Source organism: Musa acuminata, chromosome BXJ2-5 (genome assembly GCF_036884655.1).
Source record: "Musa acuminata AAA Group cultivar baxijiao chromosome BXJ2-5, Cavendish_Baxijiao_AAA, whole genome shotgun sequence".
Classification (NCBI taxonomy): domain Eukaryota; kingdom Viridiplantae; phylum Streptophyta; class Magnoliopsida; order Zingiberales; family Musaceae; genus Musa; species Musa acuminata.
In genome coordinates this window covers 17,662,953-17,687,304 of record NC_088342.1, presented here as the reverse complement: position 1 = coordinate 17,687,304, position 24,352 = coordinate 17,662,953, and the positions used below count along the sequence as shown (strand labels likewise).

The 24,352-nt window shown below is 43.6% G+C and overlaps 1 protein-coding gene across 1 annotated transcript in view; it reads left to right on the top strand.

The window, feature by feature from the left end:
• The first annotated feature begins 1,035 nt into the window (after window positions 1-1,035).
• LOC135586825 (calcium-dependent protein kinase 4-like) overlaps window positions 1,036-24,352 on the top strand; it is a 66,156-nt gene continuing 42,839 nt past the window's right edge. The window contains exon 1 of the mRNA XM_065108984.1: window positions 1,036-1,568. Within this exon, the coding sequence (XP_064965056.1) occupies window positions 1,230-1,568 (339 nt within the window). The 5' untranslated portion in view covers window positions 1,036-1,229. The remainder of the gene's footprint in view (window positions 1,569-24,352) is intronic.

The window sequence follows — 24,352 nt, the reverse complement described above, 5'->3', positions numbered from 1 at the left end:
CGATTGTTATACCATTCCTATAATTACAGCAAACGTGGGGCCAGTGTGTGAACCACTTGCGATAATGACTTCTCCGATCACAATTCAGGTAAGCGGGTAGCTCTTTAAATATAAACGTTCCAATTAGCATTACAGGAGACGATCTAGGAATAAACTAATTGACATTAAAAAAACATTTACCCAACATAAAAATTCATTCATTTTATTTGAAATATTTTAGTAGTTAGTAGATTGTTATATTATATAATTAATAAATCTTAAGTCCAAATCCGTACAACAAACTTAAACAAATTAATAAAATATTTTTAAAAATATAAAAAATTAGATGAATTCTCGGAAAAAACACTTTTTTTGGGTTTTTCTCAATAGATTTTCTTTTTATATATTTTTTTAAAATATTTCCTATTTATCATAATCCCGAAATACTTGTACCCCGAATAAGATAGTGAATTGGTCCAATCCCTTCATATATAAGATTCATCAGTTAGTTATAATATTTTAAAATAAATTTAGTATTATTGATATTTTCATTAAAACATTATATATATATATTAAAAATATTATAACGAAGATAAATTGATTCAAAACTTAATGAAATCAGTTCTTGCAAAAATATGATTTCGAATAAGTATGTTTGTTGGTTTAAGAATAATAACAACCAAATAGAAAAAATTTCTCTGTTATAATATTTTGAAATAGATTTATAATAGTTTTTAAAATATTATAAATTTATTAAAAAACTTATAACTGAGGAATGAGATCGGTTCACCTATGGGCATATCTAAAAATAACAAAGGAGTTGTAGGTATTATCTGAAAAATATGAAAGAAAGATATCTGAAAAATATAAAGATGGGATATGGCTTAGAAAAAAAAAAATCCAAAAAAGGAATTTTCTGAGAGTTCTTTAGAAAAATCATCAATTTAAAAAATTTTCCGCACCGAAGCGAGGAGAATGAGACGAAGTGAATAGGAGGACAGAGGGGTTGCCTTCAATCCCAATCCCACCCCCTCTTCAAAGGACAGTCTCCTCCTTTGACCACCTCCCCACCTCCACCCCCTCCTTCCCTTCCCCCAATCTTCCTCTACCCTTCCCTCCTCCTCCTCCTCCTCCTCCTCCAATCATCACTCCGAGCACTTAATTCTTCTTTATAAGAAGACATCATCTCTCTACTTTCTTGATCCATTGATGGTTATCCCTCCAAGCCTAACCCCCCAGGGCAGGAAAGAATGGGCGCATGCTTCTCCGCGGACACCAAAGTAAGCGGCGGCATCGTGCCTACTCGCCTTAGGCCGATAGGTCAGCCGCAGAAGCATCAGCAACCGCAGCCAGAGCAGAATAATCAGGCACCGCGGGAGAAGCAACAGCAGAATGACAGAGGCAATAAGCGGCGGCCGTGCGGGCTTCTGTCGTGTGGCAAGAGGACCGATTTTGGGTATGCGAAGGATTTCGAGAGCCGGTATTCGATCGGGAAGCTGCTTGGGCATGGGCAGTTTGGGTATACATTTGTCGCCACCGAGAACTCCACCAAGGAGCGGGTGGCGGTGAAGAGGATAGACAAGAGTAAGGTAATTCTGCAAACGCTTATTCTTGATTTGGTTTAGGCTAATTTGGTTTTTTTATTATTTTTTTTGTTTTTGATCGTGAACTGCATGAGCTTTGCAATTGGGATTGGGGTGGTAAATTGATACTATCATTTTTCTGATGCACACACAAAGTAGGATTCACTCGTTTGCAATTCTAGTATGGTTTTGTTCAGAACTTCGTTGATAGGTTGGAAGTTCTTCTTTATGTCACCCAATGAATTGATGTGATTCAAGAAAGAGACCATTTTGGGCAAATTTGGACATTCACTGTTGCAGTTGATATCTTCTAATTGACTTGAGTTCCCAGGTTCAGTTTCCATAATAAGGTGTATGCTGGAGCTGATAGGTATACAACCTTTTGTTACGGTACGATAGCTTTGTTGATGATGAACAAAACATCCATCTCGAGTTGTGCTTGTCTTTGAATAGGATAATAAGCTCTGCAAAATTAACCGACTGTGCATCCCTTCTGAGTGAAATGAAAAATGCTTCCTCTTCATTTATGTGAGCTTTTTGTAGGATCAGTTTATCCTGGAAATTTCAGCAAGCTTGTACTTTCTTATGTGAATTTTATCCAAATAGCAATCATTTGAAATGGTAGGATTGCAATTAGCAGTGTGTAGGATACCCTGGAAAGGTTTGGTTCTGTTTCCCTGCAACACAGTTCAAACTTATGTCTTGAGTGAAAAATGTGATCAGCCAAAAGTGTATAATCTTTGTGATGCAGTAACTTTATTCATTATTAATCATTGTGAATTAAGGAGATTCTTGACTAGCTACTTTCCACCTGCTCAGTGTCCAACTTCGACCACATAGCTGGCTCCTCAAGTTGGCAAGTACTTCCAAGCTCCAAAGTTTATTTATCATCTCAATTAGTGATCAAGATAAACTCAAATTAATTGGAGGACAGATTATTCCTCAAGTTGGCAAGTACTTGCTAACTGTTAACACCTTAATAATAAAGTTGGAGAAGTCCAGTTAATATCTGAAGAGGAATGAAGAATTTTAGCTTATTAAGGAGATGATAGTCTCGGTCTATCTTGTAGTCTATATTGGAGGTAGGGAGGGGGAGAGAAAGATTATTGCCAGAATATGTTTCTGACAATTAACACTTGGATTATGTTCGAGACCTTGTCATTGTGAGGTCATTATAATGTCCTGAGATCAAAAACCTACCTTCACTATTTATTCTTGGGAAGAAAAAAAAAATTTTCAATTCGTCTTAATTCATATATTTTACAAATTCATAGAAAGTTGTCTTTCTATTTTAATATTGGTTGCTCATAAAATGTTTTCTTTCTGCTTTAACATGATTGTAGATCATGTGAATGAATGTCAAATTTGGGGAATGTAGCTCGGGAGACTATAATTACTATGAATTTGCTAGTTATTGTAAAAAATGACGTAATCAGTGCACGAGGCTCTCGCCAATGCGGGGTTTTGAGTGTTAATGTAGTTAATGTACTCAACCTTACCTCTAAATATAGAGAGGCTGTTCTGTGACTTGGACCCTGGTTAACAGCTGATAAACCATTTGGTTGAGGATTGATACCGGCGTGATGCAGAATGGGGGTAAAGTAGAATAGAACTCGAAAGAAAACCGATAGTACAGTTTTTTCGGATGCAAAATGTACGAACTCAATAAAATCAAAAAACAGCTCACCACCTAGTTCAAAATCACAAAGGGATACAGAAAGTTAACCACCCTAAGGAAATTAAATAAGGATACAGAACTGAAAATAAAAGACTCACTACTCAAGGAAGCATCCAAGAGATACAGAGTTTAAGCGAGAACTCCAAGAGAGCTTCTGCAAAATATCATCAGTTTCTAAAGTCTTTTCTAAGTCCTAAACACCAAAATAAATACTAGTGCATGAAACAACCCTTCATGCATTGGGAATTTCAAAATTAAGTGTTTACAGCTACTAACCAACTCCTTTAATGCATTCCTTGGTCATGAAGAAATGTTCACAGCTGCTAACCAACTCCGTTAATGCATTCCTCTGTTATGAAGAAAAGCATCTTGAAACAAGTTTAACTTTGTACAGGAAATATGCTGATGAGCTGTCATATTTGAGTGAGCTGAGTTGAAGATTATGAGACATCATTGTTAGCTGAAAAAAATACCATATCATAATCAAGGTTCATATGATCAGATTGTAGTAAATTAGACACTCCCATGTCAATCTCCCCCAGTTGAAAAAGACTTGTCCTCAAGTCCTTATTTAATTCAACAACTTGATTATAAAAAGGACTTAAATCAGCCACATTAAATGTTGGGGATTCTCCGTAATCTTTAGGTAGCTCAATCTTATAAGCATTTTTGCCAATTCTCTTAAGCACCTTGAATAGACTATCAGCCTTTGGTTTTAGTTTTCCAAATTTGCTCGGTGAAAACCTCTCCTTCCTTAGATGAATCCAGACCAAATCACCTGCATTAAACTCCACATGTTTTCTGTGTTTGTTGGCAGCATGCATTTACCTCTCATTTTGCTTTTCAATGGTTGCTTTCACACCCTCATGCAGCTTCTTTATCTGCTTAGCTCTTTCATCAGCATCTCCACTAAATTGCTTTGTTGTAGAATGAGGGATTAAGTCCAAAGGACTAGCAGGATTAGCACCATAAACAACCTCAAAAGGACTCTTACCGATACTATGATGGATAGAACGATTGTAGGCAAACTCAATTTGTGGAAGAATGAGATCCCACTGCTTAATATTCTTGCCAACATAGCTTCTAAGCAAATTTCCCAAGCTTCTATTCGTTACCTCAGTTTGCCCATCGGTTTGTGGATGATGCGAGCTGCTGAAATTCAAAGAAGTACATAGCTTCATCCAAAGAGTTTTTTAAAAATGACTAACAAATTTTGAATCTCGATCAGACACCATAGTTCTTGGAATACCTTGCAATTTAACAATCTCCTTAAAATACAAATTAGCAATATGAGATGCATCATTCGATTTATTGCAAGGAACAAAGTGAGACATTTTTTGAAAATCTGTCAACAACAACCATGATAGAATCCTTGTTCCTTTGAGTTCTTGGCAGTCCCAAAACGAAATCAAGACTCACTTCCTCCCATGGAGCATTTGACACAAGCAATGGAGTGTATAATCCAGAATTTTGACTTATTATTTTTGTCAAATGACACACTCGGCATTGCTTTACATGTCTTTCCACATCTCTAAACATCTTAGGCCAATAGAAGTTTGATTGAATAAGAGCTAAAGTCTTATCTCTACCGAAATGTCTACCCAAAACACCACCATGAGCTTCAGCTAGAATTACTTGTCTCAAAGAACAAGATGGAACACATAAAGCATTAGCTCGAAAAAGAAAACCATCAAGGATAGAAAATTGTTGAAAGGAACCTGATTTGCAATTCTGCCATATTGAGCCGAAATCCACATCATTCTCATAGAGATCTTTGAACGTCTCAAATCCAACAACTTTGACTTCCATTGCTGATAATAAAGAATGCTTTCTGTTCAATGCGTCAGCAACCACATTTTGAACACCAGATTTGTGCTTAATTGTAAAGTTATAAGATTGCAAAAACTCCACCCAAGCTACATGCCTCTTGTTTAGCTTGTGTTGGTGATTTATGAACTTTAATGCTTCATGATCTGAATATAGCACAAATGGCTTGGCAAGAAGGTACTGACTCCAATGAGATAAAGCTCGATATATGGCATAGAACTCCTTATCATAGGTAGAATATTTCCTTCTTGTATCATTCAGCTTCTCACTAAAAAATATAATCGGCTTTCCGTCTTGACTCAAAACAACACCAATTCCCACATTAGATGCATCACATTCAATCTCAAACACATTGTCAAAATTTGGTAGAACTAAGATAGGAGCTTCGGTCACCTTTCTTTTTAAAAGTTCAAAAGCATCATTAGCCTCATTAGTCAATTTGAATTTATCACATTTCAGACATTCGGTGATTGGAGCGACAATAGCGCTGAAATTCTTGATGAATCTTTTGTAAAAAGAAGTTAAGCCATTGAAACTCCTCACATCATGCAATGAAGCAGGTGTTGGCCAACTGAGAATAGCTTCTACCTTACTTTGATCCATCATGATTCCATCCTTTGAAACAACATACCCCAAAAACACAACACTAGATGTAAAGAAATCACACTTCGTTAGATTAGCATAAAGCTTTTGCTGCCTCAAAATAAGAAATATTTCGTACGTTGAACACTTATTCGCAAGTTCGCACGTTGCCTTGATGGGAACTTGTTGTCGCGCCCGGGACTCAGTGAGCAGCTGTTTGTGGGCTTGCAGCTGTTCGTTCAACCTTCTAAAGCCCTTGTTTTCCCCCTCTCCCTCTTTTCTCTTGTGCACGCAAGGTGCTCGCTGAATTGCTTGTAAAGCTTCCCCTCTTTTCGCGAGACGTCGAGACTTGTCCGTCACTCGTTCTTTCGAACTAATCAACTTTCTCTTTTACAGGTCCTTTGGGACCTGCGAGAGGTTACAAGTGGGCTGATCTTTGCGGAGCAATATAGCAAGGGCGAAGCGCGACTTAGGCAACGCAAGCTAAGTTCGCGTCTTGGTCGCAAGGGTGCCTCACGCCTTAGGCAATTCCAGCTAAGGCTGTGACATTGTGGTATCAGAGCAGGCAAGCACTTCGAGCGAGCAGCAAAGGAACTTCACAACTTCGCCATGGCAAAGCATCGTGGCGAATCCAGCAAGACGGGGCAAGCCGGACCCTTGCCCCAAGCAGCCGCAGGTGGGCTGCATGTGCACACTCGCTCTCATGCTGTTGGAGCCGCTCAAGAGGAGCGCGGCAGCGAACATGATGAGCGAGAAGTTGGCTACTCTCTGCGAGCGGAGGAGGCACAATTTGGAGCGCCAACTTGTCACGAACGGTCGTCTCGCACCCGCAACAACTCCGTTCAACGAATCGTTCGTCGCTCTCATCTACATGTATAGTTACTTGGAGCCTGTTTTGCCTTGGTTTTGAGTCATTTTGCTTGTAAAAATGTAAGTTCAAACAAGCTGTAGTGTTATAAAGCGACCGCTCATCAAACCGAGCAAAACAACCCCAAAACAGCTCCGTTTTCGTGTGCCGCGGGCTGATTTCTGGAATCTACCTCCGCTCACCAAAACGTCAGCCATCTTAGCCCCTTTGAACCCCCCGGGTGGCACAGGGCTGGATGGGGCTTCGATATAGTACCGGGCGTTGAACACTCTTTCGCAAGTTCGCACGTTTGCCTTGACGGGAACTTGTTGTCGCGCCCGGGACTCGGTGAGCAGCTGTTCGTTCAACCTTCTAAAGCCCTTGTTTTCCCCCTCTCCCTCTTTTCTCTTGTGCAAGCAAGGTGCTTGCTGAATTGCTTATAAAGCTTCCCCTTTTTTCGCGAGACGTCGGGACTTGTCCGTCGCTCGTTCTTTCAAACTAATCAACTTTCTCTTTTACAGGTCCTTCGGGACCTGCGAGAGGTTACAAGTGGGCTGATCTCTGCGGAGCAATATCGCAAGGGCGAAGCGCGACTTAGGCAACGCAAGCTAAGTTCGCGTCTTGGCCGCAAGGGTGCCTCACGCCGTAGGCAATTCCAGCTAAGGCCGTGACATTGTGGTATCAGAGCGGGCAAGCACTTCGAGCGAGCAGCGAAGGGACTTCACAACTTCGCCATGGCTAAGCATCGTGGCGAATCCAGCAAGACGGGGCAAGCCAGACCCTTGCCCCAAGCAGCCGTAGGTGGGCTGCATGTGCACACTCGCTCTCATGCTGTTGGAGCCGCTCAAGAGGAGCGCGACAGCGAACATGATGAGCGAGAAGTTGGCTATTCTCCGCGAGCGGAGGAAGCGCAATCTGGAGCGCTAACTGGGAAAAAGAGTCACAAGGAGAGACTCACAACGGTGGAAACCCGCCTGGATGTTCTTGAAGCGAGCATGGAGGAACTCTACCATGGTCAACAAAGGCTTGTTGGGGTAGAGAGCTCGCAAGAGGAAGCAGAGTCCAGGATCGACAAGGTCGAGGCCCTAGTCGACCGACTGTCTGATGACACCAAAGACTCCGTGCAACACTTACAGGATGTTGTGGCGGAACTCACTTCAAAGGTGGCCATGCTCACAAGAGCACTAAATGTGGGAGGAAGCAACACTCGCGTTGCACCACCACAAAACTTGAGGGCACCCGAGCCTCATGGTTATGGAGGGGCTAGAGATGCCAAAGAGCTCGAGAATTTTCTGTTCGACATGGAACAATACTTTCAAGTTACGTGGCCCGATTATGAAGATACCAAAGTTTCTATATCAACAATGTATCTGAACGGAGATGCGACACTTTTGTGGCGAACCCGTTGGGAGGAGATCCAACAAGGTCGGTGTCGGGTTGACACATGGGAAGACTTGAAGCGGGAGTCGAGAACTCAGTTCCTACCTGAGAACACAGAGTTCGTCGCAAGAAGGAAGTTGAGACAACTCCGCCAGAGTTCCACCATTCGAGACTATGTGAAACAATTTTTTGCACTAATGCTGGACATACAGGACATGTTCGAGAAAGACAAGTTGTTCAGCTTCCTTGATGGTTTGAAGCCATGGGCTCAGCAGGAACTAAATCGAAGGAATGTCGCCGATGTGGTCGGGGCAATTGCTGCTGCAGAAAGGCTCACCGACTTTGTTTCCTCCGAAGACCTAGGGAGAAGGAAACAATCTTCAGGCAATCGCCCTCCAAAACATTCTCGAGGGAAGGAGCTCGGGGGTGAACAAAAGAAGAAGAGTTCCCACAAAGGGCCAAGCCCGAAAGGCAAGGCTCCGAAACCTGGCGGATGCTTCTTGTGTGGAGGGCCACACATGGTGAGGGAGTGCCCACAAAAACAGGCACTCAATGCGCTAACAGCTTCCATCCACTCTCCCAAATCAGACAAGGGTAAGGCTGTCGCCCTTAGTTCGAGTAGTTCTGAAGCCAGCAGCGACGATGAGGAGTCGCAAGGACCCCGGATGGGAGCCATGCGTTTGTTGAATGCCATGCGGGGTCAAGTGGGGGAGAACCCGAAGACAAGGCAACAAAAAGCAGGAAGTGACGAGCTAATGTATGTTGACATCAAGCTCAATGGCCAAACAACTCGTGCAATGGTGGACACGGGCGCTACCCACAACTTTATAGTCGATCGAGAAGCAAAGCGACTCGGGTTGATCTTGGATAAGAGCCCAAGTCGAATGAAGGTGGTGAACTCGGAGGCCAGACGAATCTCCGGGTTGGCGAAGGGAGTCCCCATTAAAATTGGGACATGGAGCGGGAAAACCAACATGATGGCAGTGCCATTGGATAACTTCCAAGTGATTCTTGGAATGGAGTTTATGCACGCGGCGAAGTTGGTGCCAATGTCGTTCTTGAACTCCCTATATATGATGGGAGGCGACGATCCCTGCGTGGTTCCTGTCTCTCGGAGAGGAACCAAGGAACCGCAACATATATCAGCGTTGCAACTAAAGAAAGGGGTGCGAAAAGGTGAATTAACCTTCGTGGCTGCGATGAAGCTAGAGCCACTTGACGAGAAGGCCATTCAAGAACCTACTGTGGTAGCGAACGTCCTGAAAGAGTTCAATGACGTTATGCCACCCGAGTTGCCGAAGACTCTTCCACCATGCAGGGGCGTGGATCACAACATCGAGCTGGAGCCAGGAGTGAAGCCTCCAACGAGACCGCCCTACCGCATGCCCCCGCCAGAGTTGGCAGAACTCAGGAAGCAGTTAGGTGAATTGCTAAACGGTAGTCTCATCCGCAGCTTTAAAGCACCTTTCGGAGCTCCAGTTCTTTTCCAGAAGAAACAAGATGGGAGCCTCCGATTATACGTCGACTATCGAGCCCTCAACAAAGTGACAGTGAAGAACAAGTATCCCATCCCGCTCATTGCGGACTTGTTCGACCAATTGGGCAAAGCCAAGTATTTCTCAAAACTCGACCTTCGGTCGGGGTATTGGCAGGTGCGCATTGCTGAAGGCGACGAAGCGAAGACTACCTGTGAGACCAGGTATGGAGCGTCTGAGTTCTTGGTGATGCCTTTCGGCTTAACCAACGCTCCGGCCACGTTCTGCACTCTCATGATCCAGCTATTCAAGGAGTATTTGGATAAGTTCGTGGTCGTCTACTTGGACGATATCGTCGTCTACAGTCAAATGCTCGAGGAGCATGTCAAACACCTTCGGACAATTTTCAAGGTTCTCAGGGAGAACACTCTGTTCGTGAAAAGGGAGAAATGCTACTTTGCTCAAACTGAGATCTTATTCTTGGGACATCGAATCGGTGATAGCTCCATTCGGATGGATAAGTCGAAGGTGCAAGCGGTTGCGGAATGGCGAACTCCAAAGAAGGTGCCAGAGTTGAGATCCTTCCTTGGTTTCGTCAACTATTATCGACGCTTCATAGCGGGATATTCGAAGCGTGCAACCCCACTGACGGAATTGCTGAAGAAGGAGCAGCCTTGGAAGTGGTCTGACAAATGTGAAATAGCATTCCGAGATCTGAAGGCTGCTGTTCTGGAAGAACCAGTGCTCAAATTGCCAGACTATGGGGAGCCTTTTGAAGTCCATACAAATGCTTCGGATTTCGCTATTGGGGGAGTACTCATGCAGGAGGGTCATTCGGTGGCCTACGAGAGCCGCAAACTCAACGAGACTGAGCGGCGGTATCCAGTGCATGAGAAGGAGATGACAGCGGTGATCCATTGTCTACGAGTTTGGCGACACTATCTCCTCAGATTGCGATTTGTGCCGAGGACGGACAACATCGCTCTGAGCTATTTCCAAACTCAGAAGAAGCGCTCCCCAAAGCAGGCGCGTTGGCAGGACTTCCTGGCTGAATTTGATATGGCAATGGAGTATAAGTCTGGGAAGGCAAATGTCGTGGCCGATGCATTGAGTCGGAAAGTGGAGCGTGTGAATGCCGCACAATTGGAGAGCGGAGGCCAAGCAAGTCAGTTGCACTCCAACTTCCTTTCCAGGATCAGGGATGGACTGTATAGTGACCCCCAGGCAGTTATCCTGATGCAGCTCATCAAAGAAGGCAAGGCACGACGATTTTAGGTCCAGGAGGGACTCGTTTACACGAAAGGGAATAGGGTTTATGTTCCCCGAGTAGACAATTTGAGGCGTGAACTCTTAAAAGAGTGTCACGATTCCCTTTGGGCTGGACACCTAGGCATTCACAAAACGTTGGCTCTCGTGGAGAGGGCCTTCTACTGGCCGAAGATGGGGACTGATGTGGAGGAATATGTTCGAACATGCCTTACTTGCCAACAAGACAAGGTGGAGCAGCGGAAGCCGGTGGGTCTTTAGGAGCCGTTGCCCGTACCAGAAAGGCCGTGGGAGAGCATTTTCTTGGACTTCATATCAAGCTTGCCACTTGTCGGGAGACTCAGATCGATACTCGTGGTGGTCGATCGGTTTTCAAAGTATGCAACTTTCATTGCTGCTCCCCTACACTGTTCAGCAGAGGAGGCGGCCAAGCTGATGATGAAGGATGTGGTGAAGTATTGGGGAGTCCCGCACAATATCATTAGTGATCGAGACGCTCGGTTCCTGGGATGATTCTGGACCGAGCTATTCAAATTATTGGGGTCAAAGTTATACTTCTCTACAAGCCTCCACCCCCAGACGGATGGCCAGACTGAAAGGATAAACTCGCTCCTGGAGCAATATCTTCGGCACTACGTGAGTGCCAACCAACGAGATTGGGTGAAGCTGTTGGACATTGCCCAATTCTCCTACAACTTGCAACGGAGCTCGGCATCCAACAAGAGCCCCTTCGAGATCATTACCGGACAACAACCGTCGACTCCGCACACCATGGCCTTTGGGTATACTGGGAGTAGTCCGTCATCCTACCATTTCGCAAAAGAGTGGCATCGAAATTCAGATATTGCGCGGGCTTACTTGGAGAAGGTGGCAAAAAGGATGAAGAAGTGGGCAGACTTGGGAAGGCGATCGCTCATCGAACCGAGCAAAACAGCCCCAAAACAGCCCAAAACAGTTCCGTTTTCGTGTACCGCGGGCTGATTTCTGGAATCTGCCTCTGCTCACCAAAACGTCAGCCATCTCAGCCCCTTTGAACCCCCCGGGTGGCACAGGGTTGGATGGGGCTTCGGTATAGTACTGGGCGTTGAACACTCATTCGCAAGTTCGCACGTTGCCTTGACGGGAACTTGTTGTCGCGCCCGGGACTCGGTGAGCAGTTGTTTGTGGGCTTGCAGCTGTTCGTTCAACCTTCTAAAGCCCTTGTTTTCCCCCTCTCCCTCTTTTCTCTTGTGCACGTAAGGTGCTCGCTGAATTGTTTGTAAAGCTTCCCCTCTTTTCCCGAGACGTTGGGACTTGTTCGTCGCTCGTTCTTTCGAACTAATCAACTTTCTCTTTTACACGTCCTCGTTTATTTAAATAAATAAATAAATAAATAAATAAATAAATAAATAAATAAATAAATATATATATATAATTCGAAAAAGGCGACGTCGTTTAACGTCACCTTTTTCTAATATATATATATATATATATATATAAATAAATAAATAAATAAATAAATAAATAAATAAATAAATAAATAAATAAATAAATAAATAAATAAATATATATATATATATATATATATATATATATATATATATATATATATATATATATATATATATATATATATATATATATATATATATATATATATATATATATATATATATATATATATATATATATATATATATATATATATATATATATATATATAATTTTATTATTATTTTTCGTTCCGCTTGGTAGCGGGCGGTCCGCGTATCGGTATGCCGTCAGACCGGTTCATACCGCCCGTACCAGGCGGTATCATTCGGTATTGCCTACCTTGCCAAGAACTATCCTTCTTAGGCACCAACAAGGCTGGAACTGCACAAGGACTTATGCTCTCCCGAATTAACCCTTTTTTCATGAATTTATCAACTTGCCTTTGAAGTTCTTCATGCTCCTTGGGACTCATTCTGTACGTTGCCTTATTAGGTATAACAGCCCCTGGAATAAGATCAATGTGATGTTGAATGTCTCTCAAAGGTGGAAGGCAATGTTGTCACGGACAAACTTATAAACAAGATGTTTGATGTAATGCTTATGTATGTCCGTGTCTTTTGGCATGTTCATGCCTTGTACAGCATGTAGAGGGGCGGCCGAAGGCTTAATAGTCCCATTTTAGTTGGGTTGGTGGCCTCTTTAGGCTTGTAAATAAAGGTTGTGTCATGTGGACACGTGCGAGAGATTTTCGGTCTGCAATGGACCATTTTACCCTTTGTTGTGCCACTGTTCAGAGCTTGTAAGGTCTGTTTGTAATTTACATTGTCTATGAAGTGTTTTTCGGAGATGTTTGCTTGTGGATCCCGATTGAGGCGTTCTCTCTAGCCCGTTCTCTCTTTTGTTGGTCCTAAGGGATAATGGGAGGCTTCGGGGAGGCTGACCTTCGCGGACGGACACGCAAGGGTGTCGCACGACTTAGGCAAAACCAGCTAAGTCCGTGACAGATGGTATCAGAGTGGGACAAGCCCTCATAGAAACACTTAGCATACAAACGTGGGGGACCTAGCGGGGCTGCGTTGAGGGCAGTCAGCACACGCGCGACCGTTTGGGGGAAAACGGGCATAGAGATGTAGGGAAAAGGAGTCGCTTGGAGGAGTGGGCATCTGACATTGGCATTCAGAGGAATGGCCAACCCTTCGCGTAAGAGGCACCACGAGAACAAGCAAGCTTGGAAGAATTTGGAGCGCATAAAGGTTGGGATGGCTGAGTTTGAGCTGCGGCTCAACGTTGACAACTATACTTGATGGTGCTCAAGACAAGCGAGGCGCTTGGTAATGGATGAGACCATCCAAGGTGGAATGAGTTGCTCAACGACCAAAAGAGTTATGCAAAGCTCACAGAGGTGAGGGGAATTGCTAACTCGAAGAATTTGGTACTCATGCATGGGCTTGTATGCGCGGACGATGGAATGTTCGTGGCCATCCCAAGGCGACCGAAACTCGGCGCCATGGAGCATTGAAACTTTCTCTTCGGCATGTGAAGGATACGTCCGTAGGAGGCTGAACTGTGCAATGAGTTCAGCATGTTGCTAGGCCTTGAGTGGTGCAGCGAGGGCTGTATTGACGTGGAGTCGCAATCTAGTAAGTGCGTTTGCAGGAGGCAGAACAATGCACAGTTTGTTCAGCAGATCAGAGTAGTCCAAGGGGATGGTGGTCTTCGAAATGAAGAGAGATGTTGCTCCAATGGGACAGTTATCCAGGAGGGATAAGTCCCGGCTCTCTAGAGGGAGAATCATGTGAGGCGGACCTCACATGTTGAGGAGGAGTACCTCAACAAACAACAACTCCACGAAGCTCGATGGACTGAGCAAGCGGCGAGGAGTCGTCGCATGATCTCGCTTGAGAGAATGCATTGGTGGATGCATTGCGAGATCAAGTGGGGGAGCGACCCAAAGCAACTTAAATGAAGGCACACTTGGAGTCGATATGGAGATCGGACTCAAGGGAGGGCTGACCTGTGGAATGGTGGGCGCGAGGGCCACCATCGACTCAATGCAAAAACGAGGAGCGGAGCAACTTGTGTGTAACTTGGCGAAGTACTCAAGCCGCATGAAGGGAGCCAGCATAGAAGTTGGAACATGGAGTAGAGGCACAGTGCTTTCCTTAGACAGAGGTCAAGGACATGAACTCTTGCAGAGGCAAGAGTAGGATCATGTTGTTCCATGGGTCCTTCATTCTGACGGAGCGGACTCATCTTGCATGGTGCCGAAGAAGAAGGGAGCTTCTGGGCACATGCACCTTATCTCGGAAAAGCATTTGATGGAGGAACTAAGGCGACTCAATTTGCAGAGACGAAGTTGGGTTCAGAAGGCCTTAGCACGGGGCAAGAGGACGCAAAGGCGGGTACTCTTGAAGAATATGCCAGTGTTGTCATTCAAGTTGCCATGAAGGAAGCGGTGCGCAGCGGAGATTGTGCTGGTAGGGGCAGAGGCCCAGGATCCAGACAATGGTGCACAAATTACAGTGAAGTCGGTGGACTTCGGGAGCTACTAGGCGACGGACTATCCTAGAGCGGTGCTTCATCTAGGTGTGACCCAAGAGTGGGTGGATGAAGGTCGATTGCCAAAGGAGCGAACAAAATCGAAGGTGGAGGAGACCCTGCGATGTATTGGTAGAGGCCACACATGGAGGGTTCACAATTCGAGTTTATTCCACAAGGATCAGAATGCAATGGAGATGTCACCAAGAGGCGACATGGTGCAGCGGATCGTGGTGGAATAGTTCGTGGCAATGCGATACACACGACATAGTCCCGGGAGGGACTAGATCATATGGAGGTATGATCAGGAGCTACTGGAAGCTCCACTTCGGTGAACAACACAACGGCAAGAAGGGCTATGGATTTGAGTGAAGGCCATGGTACCGCAGAGGTGGGTCTTCCGTGCGTGCATCGAATTTTGCATCGGATGAAAGCCTTGGTCATCAGCATATGGGGGCTGGGTTCCACCAAGGGAAAAGTTCGAATGCAAGTACCAGTGAGTTCCATAGGAGGGATTTGATCATGTAGAGGTATGATCGAAGCAGCTGGAGAGTTGGACTGCTCCAGAGCTCATATTCGCTTAAGGGAGTCCGGCAAGTCAGAGGACAAGGCCGAGTAAGCGAACGTTGCTACCAAGGAAGCTAAGGAGAGAACAGAATCGGTGCAAACCCTACAACGTGATGGCAGAGGCCATGCATGGGAGTTGCAGTCTGTCTTTCAATCGACTAAACAGACTGCTTGGAGAACACAGAGGTGTTGAAGCAGGGGGGTCGAAAGGGGCGAGGAAGCAACGATGAGTCCAGAGGGACTTAGCTACCCAAAATCAAGCAATCAGTTAGAATGGAGGTGGACTCGGAGGAGTGTCACGGAGGCATATCTACTGATTGTGAAGAAAAGGGATGTAGATGCGAGGCGACGGATAGTAGTGCCATGGGCATGGCGGCGCCATGGTACCGCAGAGGCGGGACTTCCGTGAAAGTCATTGATCCCTTGCTCTCAGGGAGGGAGAGCGCTTGGTCGTGAAAGGGGCCGAGGATGTGGAGAATGCAGAGGCAATCTCCAAGTACTGAGACAAGGCTGAAGGGCAGAGGCCGAAGAACTTCGTAAGACCGGTGTCAATGGGCTTCTCATCAAGATAGCCGAAAGTGAAGGACTTGGGTCATGCAAGAGTGCATAACCAAGGAACGAAGCAGGCAGTATGCAGTGCTGTACCTTTGCTACTCAGTGGAGTAGGCGGCAGGGTTGATGGAGAAGACGGTACAATCCCAAAGGCGACCAAACCTATGAGAGAATTACTCCAAAGTTGGGGTGAAAACTTCCTGCATTCCAGAAGTTCGATGGCATTGAGAAGGTGAATCACAGTAACTAACTCAACGCAAGGAGTGCAAACACTTCAAGTGCTTCAGAAGTGTGAGCAAAGAGCAGGCGAAGGCTAGTAACCAGCTCGATGCATGGAGTACAACCTGGAGGAGGCGGGCGAAGTCAAGTAACCTTTGCCTTCTCAACCTTTAAGAGAATGGGTGAAACCGAGTACCCCAATTCTCTTATCTATCCACCAGAGGAGCTCTGCACAAGTACAAAGACCCTTCGAAGATAATAGAAGACAATAGTTGTCAAATCCTCACCAACGGTGATCAGTGCTATTGAGAGTAGATTGTCCGCTTCATTTCCCAACGAAATGCCAATCGAAAGCGGAAGTGATGCGAACCTACTTGGATGTGACAACTAAGTGAAAGAAGAGTCAATGAGCAAATTTTGTGGAGGAAGGACCCAAAACTTTAGAAGTTTGCGAGACGATGCTCGTTAAAGCTCCAACAAGCATCCACCCAGTTCAAGCAGCATGAGGAATTTGAGAGACTGGCGCAGTAAGGATGGTCTTTTCCTTCATTTGGGGGATCCGCAGGAATTAACAATGATCAACACAACTCAGCCAACCCCACACTAGAGTCAGAGTCATTGGTAAGTTGAAGCAGCATGGCGGATCAAAGGTTCGACAACTCAAAAACAGCAGCGGAGAGCAGCTGGGAGCCAAGAGGCGCATTGTAGCTGGAGTAGAAGATTGAAGACTTAGCTAAGGCGAGGAGTTGCAGTGGCGATAAAGGCTTCAACGAGGATGTCGAAGGAATAAGTGGGGGAGAATGTCACGGATAAACTTATAAACAAGATGTTTGATGTAATGCTTATGTATGTCTATGTCTTTTGGCATGTTCATGCCTTGTACAGCATGTAGAGGGGCGGCTGAAGGCTTAATAGTCCCATTTTAGTTGGGTTGGTGGCCTCTTTAGGCTTGTAAATAAAGGTTGTGTCATGTGGACACGTGCGAGAGATTTTCGGTCTGTAATGGACCATTTTACCCTTTGTTGTGCCACTGTTCAGAGCTTGTAAGGTCTGTTTGTAATTTGCATTGTCTATGAAGTGTTTTTCGGAGATGTTTGCTTGTGGATCCCGATTGAGGCGTTCTCTCTAGCCCGTTCTCTCTTTTGTTGGTCCTAAGAGACAATGGGAGGCTTCGGGGAGGTTGACCTTCGCGGACGGACACACAAGGGTGCCGCACGACTTAGGCAAAACCAGCTAAGTCCGTGACAATGTGGAATCTCTTCCGGTATAACATCTTGAAACATGATTTCCGGTGTCTCCTTATGTTGTTCGTTCTCCTGTACTACCATTAGTGCCAAAACATGACCACCATTGTCTAATTCATATTTGCATTCACCATAAGATATAAAAACACTAACTTCCTTCTTTGGTGCACTAATTTCGGAAGGTTGTAATGGAGCTAAGATAATCTTCTTTTCATTCATCTTAAAAGAATAAGTATGTTTATAGCCATCATACAACACCCTTATATTATAATGCCAAGGTCTTCCCAACAGCAAATGACAAGCATCTATAGGAGCAACATCACACCACACTTCGTCTTTATAATACTTGTCAATAGAAAATGAAACTAAACATCTTTTAGTTACCTTGATGTCATTTCCTTTTTGCAACCAACATAATTGGTATGAATGTGGATGAGGGATTGTGTCCAACTTCAGTTTCTGCACCATCTTCAAAGAAACCACGTTCTCAAAACTGCCGCTGTCGATGATCACCAAGCACACCTTGCCAAAAGAATTGCATTTAGTGTGAAACACATTTTTTCGCACCCAACTTTCATCATCGGCTACATAAGACACTTGCAATCTATGTTGCAATACAATAGACAAACCATGATCTGCATAAGTAACCTCTTCCTCATCTTCATCATATTTTGGTTCGTCGTCGGCTTCATCTTCTCCTCCATCATTATGATCTTCAACCAAAGTTACAATTCTCCTATTTGGACAATCTAAAGCAATATGCCCAAAACCATGACATTTGAAGAAATTTCGGCGACTTGGGATAGAAGAATTTGGTGTTTTTTTGTTGCCAACAGATTCTTCACTCTTTTCTTGCACTTTTGATATCGCCTTGCTTTGGACAATAGGCTTGAAACTTCCTCCTTTTGTATAGCATTTTTTTGAGCCGTACCGAGAACTCTTTTCAAACTTCTGTTGCTTTTCAACTTTCAATGCCAGCTTACATCATTTAAAGACCAATATGGCTGTAGTTGAACCACTTTGGCAATCTCATATTTCAGACCTCCTAAGTATCTTGCAATGGTTTGCTCTTCCGGTTCCACAAACTCTCCTTTTAACATCAGATTATCGAAATCTGCAGTGTACTCCACACTAAGATCTTTTTGCTTAAAATAATGGATTTTGAGAAAGATCTCTTGCCTATAATTGTCAGGTAAATATTTTCTTTTCAGCTCCCTTTTCATTTTTTCCCATGTCCCGATCTTACTCGTCCCCTTACGTTCTCTTTGTTTCTTCAGATTTTCCCACCAAAAAGATGCATTCCGTCTGAGTTTGAGTGCCACAAGTTTGACCTTCTTTTGTTCTGGTGGTTCATGAAAATCGAAAATTCTTTCTACTGTATTAAGCCAATCGATAAAGTCATCAACATTTATTTTACCTTCAAATTATGGAATCTCCAATCTTGGGTTATATTTATTCTGCCACTCGTCTTGGACTCCATGCCTTATTCGACATCTTCTCGACTCCCTTGGAAGAGGTGTATCATCATCAGAAGTTAACTCACGGACATCATTTTTATGCTGGTTGTTTCTACTTCGAAGTTCTTCAATTATTTCATTTTTTTCTTGTAGACTACGTAGTAATCTTTGTAGCTGCAGCCTCAACGACTCAGCGTCATCTTCATGGCCGCTAACTTCACCAACTACATCTTTTCCATTCCGCCTTGCCATGATCTCTAGCCTTTAGCTCTGATACCAAATTGATACCGGCGTGATATAGAATGGGGGTAAAGTAGAATAGAACTCGAAAGAAAACCGATAGTACAATTTTTTCGGATGGAAAATGTACGAACTCAATAAAATCGAAAAACAGCTCACCACCCAGTTCAAAATCACAAAGGGATACAGAAAGTTCATCACCCTAAGGAAATTAAACAAAGACATAGAACTGAAAATAAAAGACTCACCACTAAAAGAAGCATCCAAGAGATACAGAGTTTAGGCGAGAACTCTAAGAGAGCTTCTGTAAAATATCATCAGTTTCTAAAGTCTTTTCTAAGTCCTAAATACCAAAATAAATACTAGTGCATGAAACAACCCTTCAGGCATAGGGAATTTTGAAATTAAGTGTTTACAGCTGCTAACCAACTCCTTTAATGCATTCCTTGGTCATGAAGAAATGTTCACAGCTGCTAACCAACTCCGTTAATACATTCCTTTGTCATGAAGAAAAACACCTTGAAACAACTTTAACTTTGTACAGGGAATATGCTTATGAGCTGTTATATTTGAGTGAGCTGAGTTGAAGATTATGTGGCATCATTGTTGGCTGAAAAAAATATCATATCATAATCAAGGTTCATATGATCAGATTTAGTAAATTAGATACTCCCGTGTCAAGGATATCTTTTGAATTTATAAAAATCACGAGGTTATTACATCTTTATTACAATCCAAGATCTTTCGCAAATGTTAGACTGACCAATGAAGGCTTATTTGTTTTTAATTTAAGGAACATGCTGAAAATTATATATTCGTTATATAGATTTTCACAGAATTGTTGGAAGAAAAAATGTTATAATTTCATAAACTCAACTTGATCATCTAGTTCAGAACATAACAACAATAAATGGATAGACATTGCTGCCAAAATCAGGTTTGAACTAATGCTAGAACCAAGGTCTACCATATCGAATCGTACCACCTGGTACGGGTGGTACGTACCGGTCCGACAGGCTACCGGTACGTGGACCGCCCGCTACCGGACGGTATGTTCAAAAAACCCCATATCGGATGATATGGGGTAATATCGGGCGGGAACAGTCGAAATTTCGACCGTTACCACCTAGCACAACTCAATCGACCGTTACCGCCCGGTACCACTCGGTAACGGTCGAAATGTTAGGACTCTAGTTAGGATCCTAATTGAGAGGGACATTCATGTAAAACCTACCTAAGCCGACCCCTATTAAAGAGGTGAAGAGGCCGGCTAGGGTTAGGAGGTTGTTTCTTAGAGATGAATTAGGAGTTGTAAAGGAATAGGAGTCTTGAGTAGGAGTCATATTAGGAGTTGGTTAGAAGTAGGAGTCCTGTGTATGAGTCCTATTAGAAGTTAGGGTTTAGAAGCCCTATAAATAGCCATGTATTCCTCATCTTTTGATAAGCAATATATGAATCTTTTCTGCAGCCTTTGAGCAGCAACTTGGAGGGAGGAACCCCTATAGAGTTCCAAGGAGGCCGATCCCCTAAAGAGATAAACCCCAAGTTTAGAATCTGCAAGGGTTCTTGTTAGGAATCTAGCTTGGAGAGTCCTAATTGAGAGGGACATTCATGTAAAAATGTTAGGACTCTAGCTAGGAGAGTCCTAATTGAGAGGGACATTCTGTTAGGACTCTAGCTAGGAGAGTCCTAATTGTGAGGGGCATTCATGTAGGAGGTTTTTTCTTAGAGAAGAATTAGGAGTTGTAAGGGAATAGGAGTCTTGAGTAGGAGTCCTATTAGGAGTTGGTTAGAAGTAAGAGTCTTAAGTAGGAGTCCTATTAGGAGTTAGGGTTTAGAAGCCCTATAAATAGCCATGTATTCCTTCTCTTTTCTTAAGCAATAGATGAATCTTTTCTGCAGCCTTTGAGCAGCAACTTGGAGGGAGGAACCCCTATAGAGTTCCAAGGAGGCCGATCCCCTAAAGAGATCAACCCCAAGTTTAGAATCTGCAAGGGTTCTAACACCTGGTATCAGAGCAGCGTTCTTGGCGTCCCGCTGCCCTTCCACAGCCATCCATCAACCCTCTACAACCATCCAAAGCAATTCCCACAATTGCTTAAAAGATCGTCACCGAATTCCGTCATCATCTCCACCACCACGGATCATCCTTTGATCTCCCCGTGAATTGCAACAGGTTCTGGTTTCCTACCTTACTGCTGCTGCAATTTAGTTATCCTTATTCGAAAATCAAAAAAAAAAAAAAAATCGTTCCTATATTGCTGCATAAACTTTTCGTCACAAAGTTTTCATCTCTACGACGAAAGATACATTGCAGAATTCCAGCCGCATAGCACCATCTGTTTGATCTTGCTACTGTGCTTTTTCTATCCAAATTTTTACGAAATTTTTATGACATCTTTGACACTTTTTAACAGTGGATTTCCCTTTGGTTTCATTGAAAAATTCTCAATATAAACTACTGATCTTTTATGTCCAATCTGCTGCACTTGAAAATCTATGCTGCAGAAAATTTCAGCTGCATATCGTTGCCTTAACCCATCTATTTGCAATCTTTTTTGAATGAAATTTCTTATACACTTCATAGATCATCTTGGCTTCCATCTAAGATTGATCTATTAAGAAATTCATCTCTAAAAACGATTTTATGTTGCTGCAAATTTTATCGTAACCCGCTGAAATTTTTCGACGATAATTCTGCAATTGCAACTTGCACCAATTTCCTTGCTGTTATACTGCCAAAATTTTCTTGATTAAATTAGATATCCTTGCTGTCATATAAACTGTGATTTTGCTATCAATTCCCTCCTCAATTCTCTCAAGTTTTTGGTGGAAATTACGTTGAGAAATCGTTGTTTCTTCGACGACAATTCTACTCTTACAAGACAGCACATACTTGCTGCAACTTCCACGGATTTCTGTCAAACCTTTGCTACCATCTATCACAGATCCAAAACTTTCACCCACAGCCCTAAAACTCTACCAAACCACACCCTCAAACTGCACCCAAAACAGCCACAAAATAAGCCTAAACCGCAGCCTACATCCACCAATCCACCAACACTTTCGACCATCACTTCTCTCAACCTATACATGCCTTTAACCCAACAGCAAAAGAGAGATCTTAACATCATTGATTTGGGGCCATATACTATGGCATCTAAGGAGGCAATCAATGCTAAATTCGAAGCCTTGGAGGCGCGAATGGAGGATAAGATTCGGACGCTCTTTGCCGAACTCAAATTGGGCCGACCACTAAGCCCGAAGAAATCATATCAAGGAGAGAGCTTTGCCCAATCACACCAAGCCCGAAGAGATGACTTCCAAGGGAGGGTAGGCTCTATGACCAACCCCAACTATCCATGTATAAGAGTGGACTTCCCTAGATGGGAAGAAGGAGACCCGATTGGTTGGATCTCGCGCGCGGAGCGATATTTTCTGTACCACAAAACCGCGGATGTATTTATGGTGAAAATTGCAGCTATACATCTTGAAGGGGATGCTATACAGTGGTTTGACTGGTTTGAACATACTTATGGAGTCCTTTCATGGCGACAATTCAAAGAAGGACTGCTGATTCGCTTCAGACCAACCGATTACGAGAATATTGACGAACAACTAGCAAAGATCCAACAAACCTCCACCATTCGGGAGTACCAAACCAGGTTTGAAAGGTTATCTGATCAAACTCATGATTGGACTCAAAAACAGCTATTGAGGACCTTCATTGAGGGCTTGAAGCCGGAGATCCGAGGAGAAGTTAAAGCGCGACAACCGTATACGCTTATGGCAGCCATCTCTTTCGCACGACATCAAGAGGAGCAATTGAACCATGAAGCTCGGAGGACTAGGGTCTCTCCTCAACCAGTAATATTGAAGCCCTTAGCCCCCCCTACTGTCGACCAAGTCCCTACACCAAAGAGGTTAACAAGAGAAGAGCTTCGGGAGCGATATGCGAAGGGGTTATGTTGGCATTGTGACGAGCCGTGGAGCCGTGAGCATCGCTGTCGTAAAGGGGGACTTCTTATGATTGAACCGATAGAAGAAGAGGTCATTGAACATCCAAAAGAGAGCTTTGAACATGAAGAAGAAGATGCAGAAGAAGAGCCACAACCGACCGAAGTTACGGTACATACACTAGCTGACTACTCAAACCCGCAAACGATGAAAATTGGAGGCCTTCTCAAACAACAACCAATCACTGTTCTCATCGACACGGGCAGTACTACTAACTTCCTAAATAGTAAGTTTGCTGTTCGGATATCATTACCTATCGAGAATCGCTGCAGGTTTGATGTTAAGGTCACCGACGGACGGATTGTGAATTGTGATCATAGGCGCTTGCAGGAGAAACTATTGCTGTAGGATCAAGAGATAATTGCAGATTTCTTCCTTCTCCCTCTTAACAATCATGAGGCCATACTCAGAATTAAATGTTTGATGACGTTATGTGATATTTCTTGGAATTTTATGCAACTAATTATGAAATTTTATAGTAAGGAGAAACAGGTGATACTGTACGGGAAACGTGAGGGCGACATAACGACGATTTGCACACAACAAATGAAGAAGGTTTTGCATAAAGCATGCAGCGGCCTTTTGGTACAACTTAAGCAGCAAACTATGGGAGAGCCAACAAAATTTGAAGATCCAAATCTACTTCCTTTGCTTGCTGAATTTTCAGATATATTTGACGAACCGTGCAACCTACCTCTTACCCGTCGGCATGATCATTGTATAACGATTCTTCCAGGCAAATCTATAGAAAATGCTCAGCCATATCAGTATCCACATCTCCAGAAGGATAAAATAGAAAGGATTGTAAAAGAGATGCTCAAAACAGGAGTTATTCGGCCATGTTGCAGCCCTTACTCTTCATCGGTGCTCATCATAAGAAAGAAGGATGGAATATGGCGATTATGTGTTGATTACCGAGCTCTCAATGGCATAACCATCAAGGATAAATACCCAATTCCAGAAGTAGATGAGTTGCTAAGGGAGCACAAATCTTCACAAAGCTGGACCTTCGATCCGGGTATCATCAAGTACAAGTATGCGAAGAAGACATACCGAAAACCACCTTTTGAACACACAACCACTATGAATTTTTGCTTTCTTCAAAAGAAGGTGGAATATCTTGGGCATATCATATCAGAGAAAGGTGTGGCAGTAGACCCCATCAAAATTGGAGCAATGCAAAACTGGCTGACCCCGAGGAACATAAAATTGCTACATGGCTTTCTGGGTTTAACAGGCTACTACTGCAAGTTCGTGAAAAACTATGGAGAGATTAGTGCACCAGTTACTTCCTTACTGAAAAAAGATGTCTTCCAATGGTTGGACAGAGCCTCCGCTGCCTTCGACAAACTTAAGACAGCCATGACGACGACGCCGGTGCTAACACTACCAGATTTCAACCGACCCTTCATTATTGAGGCCGACGTA